Source organism: Vicugna pacos, chromosome 12 (genome assembly GCF_048564905.1).
Source record: "Vicugna pacos chromosome 12, VicPac4, whole genome shotgun sequence".
In the NCBI taxonomy this organism is placed as follows: Eukaryota; Metazoa; Chordata; class Mammalia; order Artiodactyla; family Camelidae; genus Vicugna; species Vicugna pacos.
The window spans coordinates 1,058,212-1,078,654 of record NC_132998.1 but is presented as its reverse complement, the minus strand read 5'-3'; the positions used below and the strand labels follow the sequence as shown (position 1 = coordinate 1,078,654).

At 40.5% G+C, this 20,443-nt stretch overlaps 2 protein-coding genes, 1 non-coding gene and 1 pseudogene across 3 annotated transcripts; 3 read left to right on the top strand and 1 right to left on the bottom strand.

Moving 5' to 3' along the window:
- The first annotated feature begins 97 nt into the window (after positions 1 to 97).
- LOC140700012 (uncharacterized) lies at positions 98 to 4,846 on the top strand. The gene is made up of 4 exons (XM_072972479.1): positions 98 to 1,091; positions 2,448 to 3,010; positions 3,410 to 3,538; positions 3,646 to 4,846. The coding sequence occupies exon 4, from the start codon at positions 3,710 to 3,712 to the stop codon at positions 4,472 to 4,474; it is 765 nt and encodes a 254-aa protein (XP_072828580.1). The 5' UTR covers positions 98 to 1,091; positions 2,448 to 3,010; positions 3,410 to 3,538; positions 3,646 to 3,709; the 3' UTR covers positions 4,475 to 4,846.
- A 10,656-nt stretch (positions 4,847 to 15,502) lies between these two features.
- On the bottom strand, positions 15,503 to 15,575 carry TRNAA-GGC (transfer RNA alanine (anticodon GGC)). Its single transcript has one exon. It is a non-coding gene; the product is annotated as a tRNA-Ala (tRNA).
- A 1,498-nt stretch (positions 15,576 to 17,073) lies between these two features.
- Positions 17,074 to 17,708, top strand: LOC140700359 (apolipoprotein F-like; annotated as a pseudogene).
- An 803-nt stretch (positions 17,709 to 18,511) lies between these two features.
- LOC102529732 (apolipoprotein F) lies at positions 18,512 to 19,754 on the top strand. Its single transcript, XM_031683402.2, is given in 3 exon segments — positions 18,512 to 18,596; positions 18,834 to 18,868; positions 18,870 to 19,754. Coding segments are annotated over 3 exon segments (1,005 nt in total).
- Positions 19,755 to 20,443: the final 689 nt, after the last annotated feature.

Here is a 20,443-nt window from a genome sequence, read left to right as displayed (position 1 = left end):
CTGTTACGTTCATGGAAGAACTTTTAACTACTAGGGTTAAAAGAGACTTAACCAGCCTTCCCTTTTCTCCCACTTCCCTATAGAAGACACAGAAAAACATTTTCACCTCAAGATCCTCTGTCTAGGATAAATCTTTAGTGACAAGAGCATGCATGAGAACAGGCACATGAAAAGAAGCTCAATATTAATCATAGAGAATCACAAATCAAAACCATAATGATGGATCACCTGACACCTGTCAGAACGGCTATCATTAAAAAGACCACAAATAACAAACGTTAGCAAGGATGTGGAGAAAAGGGAACCCTTGTACACTGTTGGTAGGAATGTAAATTGGTGCAGCCATGTGGAAAACAGTATGAAAGTCCTCAAAAAAACTAAAAATAGAACTATCATGACTCAGCAATTCCAGGCTTGGGTATACATCTGAGAAAAATGAAAACACTAATTCTAAAAGATACATGCACCCCTGTGTTCATAGCACCACTATTCATGATTGCCAACATAAGCAATTCGTGTCCATCAACAGATGGATGAATAAAGAAGACTCACACATGTACACACAATGGAATACTACTCAGCCATAAAAAAGAATAAAATTGCCATTTGCAGCAACATGGAACGGCTTGGAGGGTATTATGCTTAGTGAAGTAAGTCAGAGAAAGATAAAGCCTGTATGATATCACTTATATGTGGAATCTAAAAAATAAGCTACTGAATAATGAAAAAGAGACCGACTCATAGATAACGAGAACAAACCAGTGGCATTACAGTGGGAAGGGGTGAGGGGCAAAATAGGGGTAGGGAAGTAAGAGGTACAAACTGTGTATAAAATAGTTAAGCTAAATGATACATTGTACAGCACAGAATATAGCCCAATATTTTATAACTATAGATGGAGTATAACCTTTAAACATTATGAGTCACTATGTTGTATACCTGAGACTTACATTATATTGTACATCAACTATACCTCCAAAAAACGAAAAGAAAAGAGAAAAAAGCATATGCATCAGGAAGAAGCAGGAGCAACAAGAGAGAAAAAGCCAGTTTGTCAGCACAGAGGTAGACAAAGTCCGGGTAAGAAAGATGTGAGTAAACCTTGCAAATCTCTTGTCTTTCCTTGTTCTTGGAAGCCATCAGTTCTCTGGCTCCCTTGTGTTTCCAGCTGAGGTAGGGTGAAGGTAGGATTGTGAAGAAAGCCATTCAGATTAGGGAGAGCCCCCTCAGTAAACGATGTGTTTCAACTGCCTTGTTTCTCTAACTTGTTTTTTTCCCTTCCATAACCTCTAAAGATAGAGGTGAAGCTAAGTCTAGGGTAACTGCAGTTTTCAAGGGCTAAGACACATTTTGCCAGTTAGAGTAAAGTGTATAAACCTTGCCTCTCCAGGTGTCTTTACCTTCTCCCATTCATACTATAATTATTTTGAATATTTCCTCTCTATATGTTGAGAACCATATAAGGCAATGTTGTAATATTTTATTTCAATTTCCTAACATAATTTAGAAAACTCATGAGGAGACAGATGGTATATAATTATCTGTATTTTTTACCCTTTCGGTTGCTTTTTATGGGATCCAGACAAGCTGAACCCCCAAGAAGGTTGGATGCTTCTTTCAGCCACTCAGAAGAGGAAAGCTTCAGCCAGTGCTGGAACCTGACGTCTCTGGAGAGCCAGGGCCTGGGGAGGAGTGCTGAGCACAAGCCCTGAGGGCCCTCCTGTTAGCCACAAAAGGGAGCAGGCCTGGTGTCCCAAGGGAATGATAGCAGGAAGCACGTGTGTTGAGGACTTACAGTGTACCAGCCGTGCTGGTTGAGGGGGCTGACAGTGTTACTTTGATGCCTCCTATTTCAGTGGGAGATCAAGCTGATGGGGACTGGCAACTAAAAACGGCACCCAAGATTTTTAAGGCAGTGAAAGTATTCTGTATGATACTGTAAAGGTAGATTATACATTATACATTTGGTAAAATCCATAGAACTATGCAATGCAAAGAGCTGAACCCTAATGCAAGCTTTGGACTTAGGTGATAACAATGAATAATACATAATAATATAAAATAAATAAAAATTTAATATAATAATCAAATGTAACAAAGGTACCATACCAGTGGAAGATGTTAATGGGAAACTGAGGGGTTGGGAGAGAGGATACTGCTGGGGGGCGGGGGTGTCTATACTTTCTGCTCAATTTTTCTATAAACTTAAAACTAGTCTAAAATATAAACTCTTAATTAAAACAAGAAACTCATTACCCAAGAAGTGACAACTAATGGGAATTGATGAGGAACAAGTGGATGAAGACAAGAGTAAAGGTAGAAAGTCTGATTGCGAGGACTTGCCCCTGTCTTCACCCCTCTGTCATTTCTCTCCGTCCTGGAGACAAACGTACCACCACTTTCGAGCCTCCTGCCATATTGACACAGTCTCTCCTGTCATTCCCAAGGCACCAGAGTTGGAAAGTTAAGGAATTTCAACGGAAAGTCATATTTATATTGAAGATGAGAGTGACGCCGACTGAGGAACTGGAAGTGGAGACAGGACCAGTTATGGATGGTGAAGTCAAGTCAGAAATGGAAGAATCTGACAGGATCCAAAACTTCCCCAAGCTGGACAGAAGCAGTAGACGTTCCCCATGCACGGGGTTGGATATCTCTATATCCAGTTCCCCCAACTTTAGGAGTGTGTCCCCAGTAGCTCTCTGAAGACTTACTTCTCTTATTCTTGGAACTGATTTCTTCTTGCTTGTTAAGGGCCCCTCCTGGAACTGAGAGGAGTGAGTAAGAGAGGAAGAGGAACCCAGGACCACCTCTTGTCCAGCTCCCTTTGGCAGTCGGCCAGTCGGCCAGGGAAGAAGCTCTGTGGCACAATGATGTGTGGACTTTTGTACCAGTTTTAGGAGGCACCATAAACGATTGTTCGTTATTGTCCAGACTGCAGTTTCTCACCTAGAATCCTGGATGAGAAAAGAAGTCAATCCCTATAGTTTTGACACAGGCTTAGAAAGAGGTAATATCATGTATTTAATTAGGGTATTTCACTGTAATTAAGAATGTCAGAACTGAAAAGTTGCTCTGGTTTGATCTGACTTTCTGGTAGGTTCTATCATCCCATTGCTCTACCTGTTAAATTCATTGAATAAGAATTATTTTGGGGTCTTTTACCTAGAAATCATTGGCACCCCTGTCTTTGATGTCCCTGCTTCCCCAGAAGATGCAGAGGAATTTTTCCTGATCTAAGTTTGGGTCTAGAGAAGTCCTTAGGGTGGGGGGAATATGGGGCGGGAAAAGCAGTAGCCACAAAGGGAGCAGGCCTGATTGTTGGCATGGGGGCAAAGGTGAGGGCAAAGCCTGAACCAAGAAGAGGTGGATAAATATTTGTAAATGTTATGTCCTTCACTGTTTTCAGAGGGGTCAACTTTTTTGGCTGGGATAAAGAGAAGATCAGATCTAGAAAGCAGTGATTCAGATCACAGAGGCACCGAGGCAAAGGACGTGTTCAGACCTCTTTCCTCTGTCCTGTTTCTTCCCGGAGTAGGTGAGTATCACCCACAGCCTATAAGGTCTGATGTCCGGGGTGATTAAAGTTCCCAAGGGCTAAGACACTTCCTAGCTCTGACCAGTCTTGGTGTCTCTTCATCCCAGGCCTCTCCCCGCTTCCCAGCCTGAGCACTGCTTCTTTCCAGCGGGGCTGTTCTGCTGACCCACCATGGCCCAGGCTGTGCTGCTCCTTTGCTGTGTTTTCCTGTCTCTGGTGGCTGCCTTTCCAAGAAATGGCCAGAAAGGAGCCTTGAACTTCCAGCTGTCTTTCACAGAAACTGGGCATGCTCTGAACAGGCTCTCCAACCAGATCCCTCTCCCAGATCCCAAGACCTGCCAGGATCTTTTGGGCATGGCCTCCTCCTTAGCCCCTCTGCCTGAGTACCTATCCAGCTTAGCTCTGGAGGTGGTCCTGGAGGAGGTTGGCTGCCCAACTGAGGCCCACCTTCTGCAGCTTCAGCTTGTTAAGATGGGAGGAAAGGACACCACTGAAACCCTCATCCGTGAGAGTAAAAAGCACGATGAGGAGGAAGGGACTGGCATTACTACGGTCATTCTGAGGGATCAGGGAGGACCCCCAGGGGAGCTGAGGCGGCTCCAGCGCTCAGTTACCCTTCCTGAGGTATGCAGGCTTGAACATAGGTGGGTGCTCTATGAGACAGCAAAACTGATAGCTGAATTTGCTGACAAGCTTTCTTCTACTGAGCTGGTAACAGAACTAAAGGCTTCTGCCATTAATGTCACCCAGAAGTGCACGGATGAGTCTTGGAAGCATTTGGAAGCAGTAGGCAAACGGCTGATGAAAAGCCCTGAGGCTAAGGGCCTCACGATGCCTATAGAAGATCAGATATACTTTGCCAAGCGTACCATAACCCTTCTGCTGCACATTATACTGGAACATATACAGGAAGCTTTTACAGGCTTCATAGGATAAGGAGAGCCTGTGAGGCATCATATTTCCTTTCTCAAATGTCTCCGATAGGACTGTACCCAAGGACTGAGCACAACAAGTCGTTAGAAATGGACAGAAGTATGCTATTCTTTTGATCCTAGAGCTAAAAGACATGTGACCGGAGCCAGCTTTGTCCCCTCTCTTAGCAAGTCCTAGCCCCTATTTTTTCGCCTAATTTCTCTCTCTTTCAGTTGTCGAATACTGTGGATTTATTATGTACTAGACGTGAAGGATATTGTGACCTTTCCCCATTCATGTGCCATTCACTTTCTAATTGCCCAACTGGATACTGTAATTTGCTTAAGTTAATTTTTAAACTGAAAAGAGAAATTAAAAGTTGCTTCTATATCAGAATCACAGTTACTTGATCTCTCTTAACTCCGGGTCGCCATGGCTTCTTTTGTGAACTAGCGATAGAATGTGGCAGGGACATGTTGGAAATACCAAGGTCTTTTGGGGCTGAGTGTGTGACAAGGGGACAAGGTTCAGTCAGTACAAATGGACAAACATTTGTAGGAGTCATGCCCTTGCTGATCACTGGGGAAAGCAACCATCTTCCCTCCTCATGGGACAGAGAGCTGGGCAGAGTGGGTCTAGACCTACTAGAGCAGTCTCACTTCTCACTGACTGGATTTTGTGGTAATTTGGGGCCCCATAACTGCATGAAATGAGGTCCATGTGAAGCAGAGGAAGTCCCTGGTGATCTGGATGGGGAGACCAAGAAGAGAAATAAGGTCCCATTCCTCATTCCAGGCCCCAAACTTAAAACAAAGAGAGGCTGGGGGTTGTTGGGTAAGATGTCCTCTGACTGAACCCTGGGCTCCTTCAGACCACAGCCCAAGGGAAACAGTTTAAGTGTTGTCTTCCAGTCTAGCGTAGTCCGATCCAGCTAGGCTTCACCGAGACCCATCATGACCTGCTCCTTTACTGCCTCCTGCTGTACCTTGTGGTTGTCTCTTCATGTGGCACCCAGAAAAAGACCTTGGTGCCTTTTCCCTCCTCTCTGGGGATCTGGCCACCCTCTGCAGGCTCTTGGTTTTGCCAGATTCTGCTCCCAAAGCCCTTGCCTGGCCTCACCCACTTTGTCCTCCACCAAGCACGTCTCTGGAGCAGGCTGATCACCAGCCTGATTCCTAGACCCTGAAGCTTCATCTTTACAGCCAGAGAATATGAAAGCAGTACCAGGTGCCACACGGACAGCAGCACAGAGATGGGCTTCGCAGGGGATTCTCTGGTCTCTGTTCTGCAGCTAGTAGGCAGGGAACCTGCCTAATACAGGGATACAGGGAAAGAAAGATATGCCTTCTCTACCCTAGAATGTTAGTATGAGCAAGAGCAGTGTGGTCCAGCTGTTGCCAGCAGTGGGAATGTGCTGCAAAGTCAGGCACAGCTTTGTACTCTGCTGCTTTTTTTTTTTAACATTTTTTATTGATTTATAATCATTTTACAATGTTGTGTCGAATTCCAGTGTTCAGCACAATTTTTCAGTCATACATGTACATATACACACTCATTGTCACATTTTTTTCTCTGTGAGCTTCCATAACATTTTGTGTATGTTTCCCTGTGCTATACAGTATAATCTTGTTTATCTTTTCTACAATTTTGAAATCCCAGTCTATCCCTTCCCACCCAGTACTCTGCTGCTTAGAACTACTTTAGTAGACTAAGGAGTGAGGCTGAGATGGGGCCATAGACCTGAGCTGCAGCCTTCTGATGATCACGCTAAGGTTGTCTGGGGCCCAGGGGTTACTGGTGAGTTCTGTGCTTAAACCTGCAGTGAAGGCTGGGGTTCAGCAGCTGATCCAGTATTACTATGAGAAAGAGGCAAATACCCCTCTGTCAGAGACTGAGGAGGAGGGGTTGGGAGGCACCACAGATGTTAATTGCCCAGGGGTGACAGACAACAACCATGACATCAGAGGACAAGGGTCCTGAAGAAGTGAACTCAGCTCCTACTCATTGTGGGCCTTATTCAAGGACACTGTTCCTAGGAATCTTACACTTTGTATAAATAAAGGGGTTACACACAGAAGAAATTAAAGTGAATTAAAAATTATCACCAACTCCTTTGTCCTAATCCTCAGATATGGAATGAAATATTCAACTATGAGTATGTCACTCTGTCATTATCCATGCTAGTGAGGAGAACCCTCTTACCTCAAAAAAAAAAGTTTTCCTTCATAATAAAATTGTGTGACTCCTTAAATCACATATATGCTTTCTTTATTCTATTAGGTTCTGTGTACTGTAATAAGTCTAGGTTTCCCAAACAAAGATCCGATGGCCCCAGCAGCAAGAATGCTGCATAGCCCAAGAGATCTTTCTTCGATGTGCTAATCCATGCATTGAAAATCAGAGGTGACATAAATCTTAACAGTCTTTGCTGAAATTCCAGGTGGTTTGAATGAGGATGATCCTCTGATTAAGGAAGGGAAGAGGGACCTGGGGGTGAATTAAAGCCAATTACAACCTTAGGAGTTTTATGACTTCTTGCACAATTTCTAGACCACAGCTATCCAACAGAACTTTGAAGGATGATGGAAATGTTCTGTATCTGTGCTGTCCAGTATGGTGGATGCAAGCCCCATATGTCCATTGGGCACCTGAAATGTCAGTAGTGCGACTGAAAAACTGAATCTGTTTCTTTCCATGTTTTAAGTTATTATTCATAGTTTTAATTCTTGGTATTACAGGACAAGGTCTCTAGGTGTTACAGACTGAATTGTATCCCCCTCAAAATTCATACGTTGAAACCCTACCCCACAGTGTGACTACATTTGGGGAGGGGGCCTTTAAAGAGGTAGTTAAGGTTAAATGAGATCATAAGAGTGGGACCGTAATCCAATGGGACTGGTGTCATAAGAAGTGGAAGAGACAGCAGGAATGCATACACGCAGAGGAAAGGCCATGTGAAGGCACAGCCAGAAGGCAGCCATCTGCAAGCCAAGGAGAGATATCTCAGGACTAACTAAACCTGCCAATTCTGTGATCTTGGACTTCTAGCCTCCAGACAGTGAGAAATAAATTCCTTTTGTTTAAACCACTCAGTCTATGGTATTTTGTTATGGAGTTCTCACAGACTGACACATTAAGTATGGATCTTTTTTCAACTATTTTCTGGTATCCTGTGAGTCCACTCAATCCGAAAAATTTTTCTTCTTCATTCCCCTCCTCCAAAAAGAACCTCTTATAACTGAAGAAAATAATTTTCTCACTTCTCTTTTTTTAGTTTAGTTTTTTTAAATTGTGGTAAAAAACACATAACATAAAATTTACCATCTTAACCATTTCTAAGTGTACAGTTCAGTTGTATTAGCTATTCACATTGTTGTGCAGCCCGTTTCCAGAACCTTTTCATCGTATAAAATTGCAAATCTACCCATTAAACAACAACTCCCCTTTTCTACCACCCCTCAGCCCCAGCAACCACCCTTCTACTTTCTGTGAATTTGACTACTCTAGATCTTTTCCTCCTCATTGCAATGTCCTTGTCATCTTTTCTAAAACATACCTCAGCGGCCTCAGGGCCATGCCACCCACACACCTAATTTACACTGGAGTCATCCTCATCTTGGGCTACTTTCCCTTCTCCAAAAGCAGGCTTTTTTCATGTTTCTAAATTGCTGGTTATGCCAGTCCCTCTACTGGAAGGTTCCAATCACACACATACACAGACACACACACATACACACACACACACACATCGCAGTTGTCTTCCTGATAAATCTCTACCTTCAAGAGTCAGCTCAATGGTCACTTCTTTTGAAAAGTGGTCCCTGTTACCCTTTGAACCTATGGAGAAAATGTGGCAGCTGGGCTCTGTTCATTGCACTGCTATAGCACCAACCCTATAGCACAACTGTTACTTCTCCCCCTAAAGTGTGAGCTTCTAGAGGGCAAGGATCCTGCCTTACTCACTTTTAGATCTTTAGCATCCATTCAATAATTTATGCAATTAACAAATATATTTTTGGGCCAGCTGGAGAAGTAAGTGTTCAGAAGCACCTCCACCCTACCCTTAGCACAGCTCCACTGCCACCTGTTCTTTGTAACCTATAATAGTGTAATAGCTGTTGTCAAATTTGAGTGCACATGAGAATCACCTGTAGGGATTGGTAAACCCCAAATTGTTGAGCTTATTCTGAGTATCTGATTTAACAGGTCTGGGATAGGGCCCAAGAGTTTGCACTTCTAAGTTCCCAGGCAATGCTGAGGCTGGTGGCTCTGGGATCACACTTTGAGATCCACTACCCTATAGCCACTGGGGGGTACTGATCCATGTCTCTCTCCTCCTTGTAATGATCCCTGCTCTGCTACCCGACTCCAAGGCCTCTCTGGAGCCTCATTCTCACTCCCCAGAAAACTCAGAGTCCAGTGTTTGGTTCAGTGGGAGTGATGATTTAACCCACAATCTGATAATCTGATTTCTTCCTTTTTAATGCTACCTATAGACCCACTTCAGAGGCGTAGTTTATTAATATTTAGATGTCCAACTATCCTTATAGAATTTTTCTGTAACTGTATATGCACATACATTTTTAAGGAAAACTCAGACTTTATTGTTCATACTAGCTTGAAGCCTGTGAACCCTTAACCTAGTTCCCCATCCCCCCATCCTGGACTCATTCTTAATTTCTGGAAATAAATTTCCAGAAGTGGAATTTGTGGGCCAAAGGATATACACATTTTTGTTGTTAGTTGAGCCATTCATCTCTTTGTTAAAATGAAAAGAATTGCTTTGTTTTTTTTCTGGTTGTAAATGTAATACATTCACATTGCAAAAAAATTAGCCAACTTAAAAGAAAAAACAGTCCTTCAAATCTGATAACTCAGAAATCACTTCTGTCAATTTTTTGGCTGAGGTATATTTTACTTATAATAAAACAGGGGATGGGGGTATAGCTCAGTTGGTAGGGTGCATGCTGAGCCTGCACGAGGTACTTGGTTCTATTCCCATTACCTCCATTTGAAAGAGGGAAAAAAAGAGAGATACCCGTAATAAAATAGGCAGATTTTAAATGTACAGTTCGAAGCACTTTGACACACACAAAAACAAGCACACACAAAGACAGATACATAGATAAATTACCACATCAATCAAGATACAGAGCATGTCCTTCACTTTGAAATTTTCCCAGTTAATTCCACTCCCCGCCCTCATCTCTCATGACTCTCTCCCCACATACAAACACTGGACTAATTTCTATCCGTGCAGTTTAGTGTTGCCTCTCTGTAATTTCATACACATGGAATCACAGAATATGTCTTCTCTCGAGTTTGACTTCTGCTCAGCAGTCTATGATTTATCAGTGTCCTTGTGTGTATATCAGTAAATTATAGCTTTTTAATGCTGAATAATGTATCAGTTTGTAAATGTATGGTGGTTGTTTTTAAAATCCATGTGCCTGTTAGTGGATATTTGGATAGTTTCCAATTTGGGGCTATTATAGATAAATATGCTATGAACATACTTGTCTTTTATGGGACGTGTGTTATCATTTCTTTTGGGTAAATATTAAGAAGAAAAACTGCTAGGCAATAAGGTGTGTATATATTTAACCTTATAAGAAATTGCCAGTTTTCCAAAGTGATTGTACCAATGTATGAAAGTTCTAGCTGATTCTCATCAACACACTTGACATTATGTCTTTCTAGTTTTAGCCATCCTAGTGAGTATCTTCTAATGGTATTAATTTACATTTCTTTGATGACTTATTGCACATCTTTTGGCCATTGTTTCCTCCTCTCTTGTGAAGTGTCTGTTCAAGTCTTTTGTCCATTTATAAAACAGAGTTGCTTGCTTATTTAATATTGTGTGTCTATATGCATATTGTATGTATCATACCACTGATATAAATTATAGTGGCATATGGTCCTCCTTCAGTATCCGAGGGGGATTGTTTCCAGGACCCTCCACCCATACCAAAATTTGCAGATGCTCAAGTCTCTTACATAAATGTCACAGTACAGTTGAGCCTCCATATTCCAGGTTCCACATCCATGGATATAGGCTGTTTATCCCTGATATAAATTTCACACACATATCATATGTGTTAGAAATCCTTTGTCAGACATATATTTACAAGTATTTTCCTTTGGACTATGCCTTGCCTCTCAATTTTCACAGCAGCAGAAGCTTTAATTTTGAAGTCCAATTTACTGATTTTTAATTTTATGGTTAATGCTTTTTATTGTGGTAAAATATACATAACATAAAATTTACCACTTTAACCAATGTAAGTGTACAATCTAGTGACATTAAGTACATTCACACTGTTGTACACTGTTACCATGTCCATAACCAGAACTTTTTCATTATCTTTTCAAGTTGAAATTCTGTACCCATTAACACTAACTCCCCATTCCCCACTGTCCTCTGTAGGTACTTCATGTAAGTGGAATCATATAATATTTGTCTATTTGTGTCTGGCTGACTTCATTTACCATTATGTCCTCAAGTTTCATCTATGTTATGTAGTGTTCAAATTTCCTTCCTTTTTAAGGCTGAATAATATTCCATCGCTATGTATATACCATATTTTGTTTATTCATTCATCTGTGAGGGACATTGAGGTTGTGTGAACTGGTATTTCACTGTGGTTTTGATTAACATTTTCCTAGTGTTTGGTAATGTTGAGCATCTTTTCATGTGCTCATTGGCCATTTGTATGTCTTTGTGGGAGAAATGTCTTTTCAAGTCACTTGCTCATTTTTAAATTGGATTGTTTGTTTGTTGTTGTCAAGTTGTAGGAGTTCTTTATATATTCTGGATATTAGCCACTTGTCAACTATATGATATGAAAATATTTTCTCCCATTCTGTGGATTATTTTTCACTCTGTTGTTAGTGTCTTTTGATGCACAAAAGTATAAAAATTAATTAATTTTAATTTGAGTTTTTAATGAAATCCAATTTATTTATTATTTCTTTTGTTGCCTGTGTTTTTAGTGTCACGTTTGAGAACTCACTGCCAAATGCAATGTCACGAAGCTTCCTCCTATGTTTTCCTCTAAGAATTTTAGTTTTAGCTCTTTTGTTTAAGTATTTGATCCTTTTTGAGTTATATTTCATATTTGGTATAAGAGAAGGGTCAAACTTTATTCTTTTGCATGTGGATATCCAGTTGTCCCAGCACCATATGCTCCATTGAGTGGTTTCAACACCCTCATAAAAAAATCATTTAACTATATCCACAAAGATTTACTTCTGGGTTCTCTATTCTATTTCATTGGTCTATGTGTTTATCTTTATGCCAATATCACACTGGGTTTTGTTTAGGTTTTTTTTTTTGCAAATTTTCTTTTCTTTAATTAAAGTTTTTTGTTTTTCTCATTGATTTTTATAAGTTCCTGATATATTAAGCATAATTTCTTATCCACATATCTGAGTTAGGGCAAAACTAGAATTACTTTCAGAAAATACTTGCCCAAGCATATTCTCTTGGGAGACAAACCTTGTTGAGTTGTGTGTCCTACTTGATATCTTCATTTTTAAGAAAAGGAATTCTCTCACCGTAGCAAAAGCATACAAGTGTGGCTTTAATTGGCCTTGCAGAATAGCTCCTATGAGGTACTTGTCATTAAGACAATAGCACACTCTTTCCATTAAGGTAGTTTTGTAATAAATTTTGAAATCAGGAAACAAGTCCTTCAATTCTGTTTTCTTTTTCAAGATTGTTTTGGCTATTTATGTCTCTTGAAATTCCATGTGAATTTTAGTTTGGTTTTTCTATTTTGGGGGGAAAAAAAAACCACTAGGATTTTGGCAAGGAGTGCATCAAATTTTTTAGTCTCTTTGGGTTGTAATGACATCTTAAGAATAGTAAGTCTTCCAGTCCATGGGCTTGATGTCTTTCCCGTTATATATGCTTTCTTTAATTTCTTTCAGCAATGTTTTGTAACTTTCATTGCACAAGTCTTTGGCCTCCTTGGTTAAGTTTATTCCTAATTATTTTATTCTTTTTGATGCTGTTGTAAAAAAATTGGTTTTTTAATTTCTTTTTCAGATTTTCCATTGTTAGTGTATAGAAATGCAACTAATTTGGGGTGTTGATTTTGTTGATCCCGCAACTTTTCTTAATTTGTTTATTAATTCTAGCAAGTGTGTGTGTGTGCTCGAATATTTAGGGTTTTCTACATATATGATCATATCTTCTGCAAACAGAGATAATTTTGCTTGGATGTCCTTTTTTCTTTTTCTTGTCAAATTGCTCTGGCTAGAACTTTCAATACCATGTTGAAAACAAGCGTCTTTGTCTTGTTCCTGATCTTAGAGGAAAAGCTTTCAGTCTTTTGTCATTGAACATGATGTTAGCTATGGGTTTTTCATATATGGCTGTTATTATTGAGATACTTAGTTTTTTCTATTTCTAGTTTGTTGATGTGAAATGCCTTTCTGCATCAATTGAGATGATCAAGTATTTTTTTCTCCTTTATTCTGTTAATGTGATGAATTACACTGGTTGATTTTCATATATTGAGCCACATCTATATTCTATAAATAAATAAATGGTGTGTAATACTTTTAATATGCTACCAAATTCAGTTTGTAAATGTTTTGCATTAATATTCTCAAGCGATATAGGTCTGTGGCTTTCTTTTCTTGTAATGTCCTTGTCTGGCTTTGATATCAGGGTAATGCTGGTCTCCTAGAGTTAGTTATAAATGTTCCCTCCTCTTATTTTGGAAGAGTCTGAGGAGGATTAGTATTAACTCTTCTTTAAATGTTTGGTAGAATGCACCAATAAAGCCATTTGGTCCAGGGCTTTCCTTTATTGAGAAGTTTTTTTACTGATTCAGTCACCTTACTAATTGTAGGTCCATTCAGATTTTCTGTCACTTCATGATTCAGTCTTGGTATCTTGTATGGTTCTAGGAATTTGTCTGTTTCATCTGGATTACCCAACTTATTGGCATACACCTATTCATTGTACTCGCTTAAAATCATTTTTGTTTCTGCAAAACCAGTAATAACATTCCCACTTTCATTTCTTTTTAAATTGAGATATAATTGACATATAACTTTATATTAGTTTGAGGTGTACAACATAATGATTCAATATTTGTATACAATGTGAAATGATCACCACAATAAGTCTATTTAACAACCGTTGGCACACAATGATACCATGTTTTCCTTGTGATGAGAACTTTTAAGATCTACTATTTTGGTAATTTTCAAATATACAATAGAGTATTATTGATTATACTAATTAATAATAATAATTATTATTATACAGTATAGATACCATGCTGTACATTCCATCCGCAGGACTTATTTATTTTATAAGTGGAAGTTTGTGCTTTTGACCTCCTCTATCCATTTTGCCCACTGCCCACCATCTGCTTCTGGCAATCACCAATCTGTTCTTTGTATCTATGAGTTCAGTTTTTGTTTTTAAGATTCCACATTCCACTTATGATATAAGTGAGATCATAAAATATTTGTCTTTCTCTGTCTGACTTATTTCACTTAGTGTAATGCCCTCAAGGTCCATCCATGTTGTCACAAACAGCAAGATTTTATTCTTTTTATGCCTGAATATTCTACTGTGTGTGTATATATATATATATATATATATATATATACACACACACATACACATACACAGCACAGTTTCTTTATCTATCTATTCATTGATGGACACTTAGGAAGCTTCTCTTGTAAATAATAGAACTGCAATGAGCATGGGGGTGCATATACCTTTTCAAGTTAGTGGTTTCATTTTCTTTGGATAAATGCCCAGAAGTGAAACTGTTGCATCATATAGTAGTTCTATTTTTAATTTTTTGAAGAGCCTCCATACTATTTTCCATGACGGCTGCACCAATTTACGTTCCCACCAGCAGCGCACAAGGGTTCCCTTTTCTCCACATCCTTGCCAACACTTGTTATTTCTAGTCTTTTTGATAATAACCATTCTAAAAGGTGTGAGGTGATGTCTCATTGTGGTTTCAATTTGCACTTCTCTGATGACTAGTGATACTGAGCACCTTTTCTTGTACCTGTTGGCCATCTCTATGTTTTCTTTGGAATAATATCTATTCAGATCCCCAGCCCATTTTCAAATCAGATTGTTTGTTTGTTTGTTTGCTATTGCATTGTATGAGTTCCTTACTTATTTTGGATATTGTCCCCTTATCAAATGTATAGATTGCAAGTATTGTCTCTCATCCAGTAGGTTGTATCTTCATTTTGTTAATGGTTTCCTTTGCTATGCATCCCACTTTTATTACTGATGTTAGTAATTTGAGTTTCTCTCTCTCTTTTTTTTTTAAGTCAATGTAGTTGAAGTTTTGTCAATTTTGTCGATTTTTTTTTAAAGAATCAATTTTGGAAAAAAAAGAATCAATTTTGGATTTATTGATTTTATCTATTGCTTTTCTATTCTCTGTTTTATTTATCCTGCTCTAATCTTTATCATTTCCTTCCTTATGCTAGCTTTAGGTTCAGTTTGTCCTTCAGTCTTTAGTCTTCTTTAATCATTTTTGATAATTGTTTGTAGTTTTCAGTGCACAAGTTTTATACTTCTTTTGTTAAATTTATCCCTAAGTATTTTATTCTTTTTGATGCTATCAGAAATGAAACTATCTTGTAAATTTAATTCTCAGAGTATTCACTGCAAATGTATATAAATGTAATTGATTTTGTATATTGATCTTGTATTCTACAACTTTGCTGAACTCACTTATTTTAATAATTTTTTGTGTGGACTCTTTGAGAGTTTTCTATACGCAATATCATGTTATCTGCAAACTGAGATAGTTTATTTCTTCCTTTCTAATCTGGATGTCTTTTATTTCATTGTCTTGCTAAGTCACTCTGGCTAAACCCTCCAGTACAATGTTAAATAGAAGTGGCAAGAGTAAGAATCTTTGTCTTGTTCCTTCTTTTAGGAATTTTGTGTGGTTTTTTGTTTTGTTTTTTATCTTTCCTTGCTTTTTTTTTTTAATTTTGGGGGGAGATAATTAGATTTATTTATTTATTTACTTCATTTTTTTTTTTTAATGGAGGTACTGGGGATTGAACCCAGGATCTCGTGCATGCCAAGCACGTGCTCTACCACTGAGCTACACCCTCCCCCCGAATTTTATGTGTTCTTTAACAGCATTTTAATTGAATTGTTTTTCTAAGTTAACTTTTCAATATATGCTCCTAGAACACAGAAATATGTTTATATTAATATCTTATCCTGTCACCTTCCTAAATTCACTTATTAGTTCTTGTAGTTTTTTAAAAATTTTGGCTCTTTAGGATTTCCTACATAAACAATTATGTTGTTTTTAAATAAATACAGTTCTGATTCTTCTTTTCTACTTTTATGCCATTAATTTTTTTATTATTTCCTCATTACACTACTTAAGACTTCCAGTACAATGGTGATAAAGTGGTAAGCGTAGATATTCTTGCTTTTTGGTAGATTCTAGGAGAAAGGGTTAAATATTTACCCTTTGTTACGCTGCTACACAGAAACTGTAGAGTCCTTGGGATTCCCCAGGGATTTAGTGTCTGGTCACTTCAGTAGGGCTGAACCCCTTTGCACCTAGCTCCTGCTACTTCCAGTTTTGGAAGTGTGTCCTTACAGATCTCCTCCTCTTCTTTCTTCTGTCTGCTCTTGGTTGTCAAGGGCCACTTCTGAGAACTGAGAAGTGAAATAAATAGAGGAAAGGACTCTGAGCCCCCGCCCCACCTCTGGCCTGTTTTCTCTGGCTGTCTGTCAGAAGTGAGTGACAGAACCAAAGAAACTTTTTGCCATAATGCTATGTAGGAATCTGTACCAGTTTCAGAAGGCATCCAATATCTTCTTCCCCTAATTTTTGGACTGTAGTTACTGCTAGACCCCAAATGAAACCAAATGTTTGGAGTTTTGGTTAGATTTGGAAAGTGTTACTACCTAGCTGATGAACATGTTTCATTTATGGTTTGCATTGGAATTAGAAAAGTGAGAAATAAGAGTTGCACTGATTTCATTTAACTTACCAGTCTTTTCAGTTTTCCTGGCCTCCACTCAATGTATCTTTTTGAAAAAGAACTTGTGGAGTGTTTTGGAGGTCTCTTACCAGAGATCATCAGCCTTTCTGCCTTATCCATTCTCCCCTTCAGAAGATACAGAGGAACTTTTCCTCATCTCATGTATAGGTCCAGGGTAAAACCTTAGGACAACAAGGATATGGGGCAGGACTAGCAGGGCCAAAAGGGGAAAGGCCTATTTGTCATTATGGGCCAAAGGTGAGGAGGACAAAGTCTGGACCTAGAAGAGATGTATAAATATTTGCAAATGCTATGTCCTTCACTGTTTTGGACATTGTCAGCGTTCTGGCTTCCTCGTGATTCTGGCTGGGGTAAGGGAGAAAGAGCAATTAAAAAAATTCAAAAAAGTCATCCCAGTCATGAAGATACCAAAGCAAGGGAGATGTTTGGACTTTTTTGTTCCTCTGGCTTGTTTCTTCCTCAAAACAGTTGAGGATCTCTCATGGCCTTTAAGAGTGTGAGTGAAGTATGTCCAGAGTAACTGAAATTTCCAAGGCCTGACACTTCCTAGCTCTGACCAGTCTTGGTGTCTCTTCATCCCAGGCCTCTCCCCGCTTCCCAGCCTGAGCACTGCTTCTTTCCAGCGGGGCTGTTCTGCTGACCCACCATGGCCCAGGCTGTGCTGCTCCTTTGCTGTGTTTTCCTGTCTCTGGTGGCTGCCTTTCCAAGAAATGGCCAGAAAGGAGCCTTGAACTTCCAGCTGTCTTTCACAGAAACTGGGCATGCTCTGAACAGGCTCTCCAACCAGATCCCTCTCCCAGATCCCAAGACCTGCCAGGATCTTTTGGGCATGGCCTCCTCCTTAGCCCCTCTGCCTGAGTACCTATCCAGCTTAGCTCTGGAGGTGGTCCTGGAGGAGGTTGGCTGCCCAACTGAGGCCCACCTTCTGCAGCTTCAGCTTGTTAAGATGGGAGGAAAGGACACCACTGAAACCCTCATCCGTGAGAGTAAAAAGCACGATGAGGAGGAAGGCACTGGCAATACTATAGTCATTCTGAGGGACCTTTGGGGGACCTGCAGAGAAGCTTGGATAAATCCAAAACTCAGCCACTCACCCTGAGGAGTGTGTTAATGATGGTGAGTACACCCACTGGAGTGGCTGGTCTACCTGTTAGCTCAGATGGTGGTTGAATTTGCTGAGAAGCAAACAGTTTCCATGTTGCTAGCTGATGATACAATTTAAAGCATTGCTATCAACAACCCCTAGAACTGCAGATATGAGTCTTGGAAACATGTTGAAGAATTAAGCAAAGGCTGAAGACACCTCCACGTTATGGGCCTCTCAGTGTCTATAGATGATTACAGTATAATTTATCAAATGTTCCACAGTAATTCTGAAGTGTTTTAGGGGGAAATTGTTTCAGGAATTTGTCCAGATTATTTACTTCAGATATTCAATGTCACCTAGGTGACAAGTCTGATTTCCCACGACTCTGTTCGAGGATGGAGCACAGTAAGTAGGCAGAATGTTGGACACCACTTAGGACAGATGCATGTTCTTTATTTCATCCCAGTGCTAAAACACACAGGTGACTGGTATTAACCTTGCCCCTCTCTACTTAGTAGCTCTCAGTCCTTATTTCTCATTCCATTTTCCCTTTTTTCCTTTCTTTATTTCAGTTATCCTATGCTGGGCATGTAATAAGCATAAGAAATATTTTAACTTCTTTTTCATTCATCTACCCCGTGCTAAATCCCCAACTTGACACTATAGCTTGATAATTTAATTTTTAAACTGAAAAGAGAAATAAAATAAAAGATCATGAAAGACATCTAATCTGTTCTGATTCTGTCTCCTTGCTCCTATCATGGACTAGAGTAGGAATGTGGCAGGGAATTATAGGAAATGCCAAAGAACAGGGTTTTAGGTATTGAGGTTGAGTGTGACAAGGGGATGAGGTTTGAGAAGCCAGCACAAATGGGCAAATATTTGCAAAGATTACATCTCTTACTGGTGATAGGAGAAAACAAATATCGACTTTCTTCATGGAACAGAGGAGTAGGCAGAACAGGATCGAGGAGCTACCAAACCTACCAAGGCAGTCTCAATTCTTAATCGCTGGACTGTATGGTAATTTGGGGTCCCCTACAAATGGGTGCAAGTAAGGCAGAGGAAAACCCTGATGACCTGAAGATTGAGAAGGCCAAGTGGGAACAATTGGGTTGCATTTCCTGTTTCTTAGGCCTATACCTGAAAAGAACAGAAGTTTGGAGGTAACAGATGAGATGTGCCCTGAGTCCTGGGCTCCTTTCAGACCACAGCCCTTAGGGACATGATTTGTATGTTTCTGGTTTCTCCCCTCTCCAGCTCACTCTGTTCCAGACATGCGTGGCCTCAGACTCAATCATGATGCTGATTGAGCTACTTCTTTGCTACTACCTGCACGCTGTGGATGCCATTTCATATGAAAACCAGACAAATGTCTTGATGCATCTTCCCTCATCCTTGGGATCCTGGCCACCTTCCTCAGACCGCTTGTCTTGCCAAATGCTGCTCCCAAAGTCCCTGCCTGGCTTCACCCACATGGCCCCTCTACCCAAGTTTCTGGTAAGCCTGCCACTGATGATCGCCCTGGAGGAAGCGGGCTGTCAGGCTGAGGTACAGGTCCTGCAGCTTCAGCTCTATCGCCAGGTGGGTGTAAATGCTACCCAGATCCTCATGAGACATCTTCAAGAGCTCGAGAAAAGCAGAAGCACAGGAAGGAGAGTGTCAGTGGATGCCCTGGCCTCTGCTCTGCAGCTGTTGGCCAGGGAGCAACCAGGCCCACAGAGGGCCCGACGAGCCATCTCTGTCAAGGACTCTGAACAGGAGCAGGAGCAGGGTGTGTACAATACAGTCCAGCAGTTGCCGGTAGTGGGAACCTTCTACAACCTGGGCACAGCATTGTATTATGCTGCTCAGAACTGCCTGGACAAGGCCAAGGAACGAGGCCAAGATGGGGTCATAGATCTGGGTTATGATCTTCTGATGGCCATGGGTGGGCCCAAGGGACTACTGATCGGTATTGCACTTAAACCTGCAGTGAAGTTTGGGGTTCAACAGCTGATCCAGTATTACAGTGAGAAAGAGGCAAACACCCCTCCACCCGAGACCAGCAAAGAGGTCTTGGGGGACACCTTAGTTGCGAGTGACCTGGAAGAAACAACTACCATGGTCCCTTTCGTATCAGAACTAGTCAGTTCAGCACCTTTCTGGAGTTGGAACTTATTCAAGGGCTATGGCTTATAACCTGGGTATGGGAATCTTGGGGTATAAAAGAAGGTGGTAAACACAATTACTAGATCTCGTATTCTGACAAGCTCTGTGTGTGTTCAAAATCCAAATCTCTGATACATTATCAAGGAGAAAGGCAGTGCTGTTAAATGTAGGAACTTTAAAGTTTGCAGTTTGGCTGAGGACTTGGTTTTGAATCCAAGCTCCACTTGTTAGAGCTTCAGTGATCGCTGACTAGTAACTTAAATTCTTTCTCCAAACTCGGTTTTTAAGATTTCTAAAGTGAGGATGATTTTCACTTCAATGGGTTATGCGGACATTAAAAACGATACGTTGTACTAATGCTTAGCACGATACCATCAATAAACAGGTTTCTGTTGTTCTTGTTGTTGTCGTTACTTAAGCCCTCCCCTTCCTGTCCCAAAGTGTCGAAATTCCGTCTCGCTTCTTGGCATAGTGCCTCCAAGGTCCTGAGCTAGTCTCGGTTCTGGTCCTGTGGTGCGGGTTCTCGGAAATCAGCTGTTTCAGTCCTTGGCTATTCTATTCATTGGACTCCTCCCTCCGGAGGCCCGGGGCTCACTTGAGCTTTTCTACCAATCGCCGCGGCTGGAGGTGTGGTTTCGGCTCAGCTTGTCCCGCCCCGCGGAGAGGGAGGAGTTGTGCTGGCACCAATGAGCTCACAGCCTGGTGAAGAAACGGGCTGA

Coding starts and splice junctions, on each gene's coding strand:
- LOC140700012 (XM_072972479.1), top strand. CDS start 3,710: ATGGCCCAGGCTGTGCTGCTCCTTTGCTGTGTTTTCCTGTCTCTGGTG.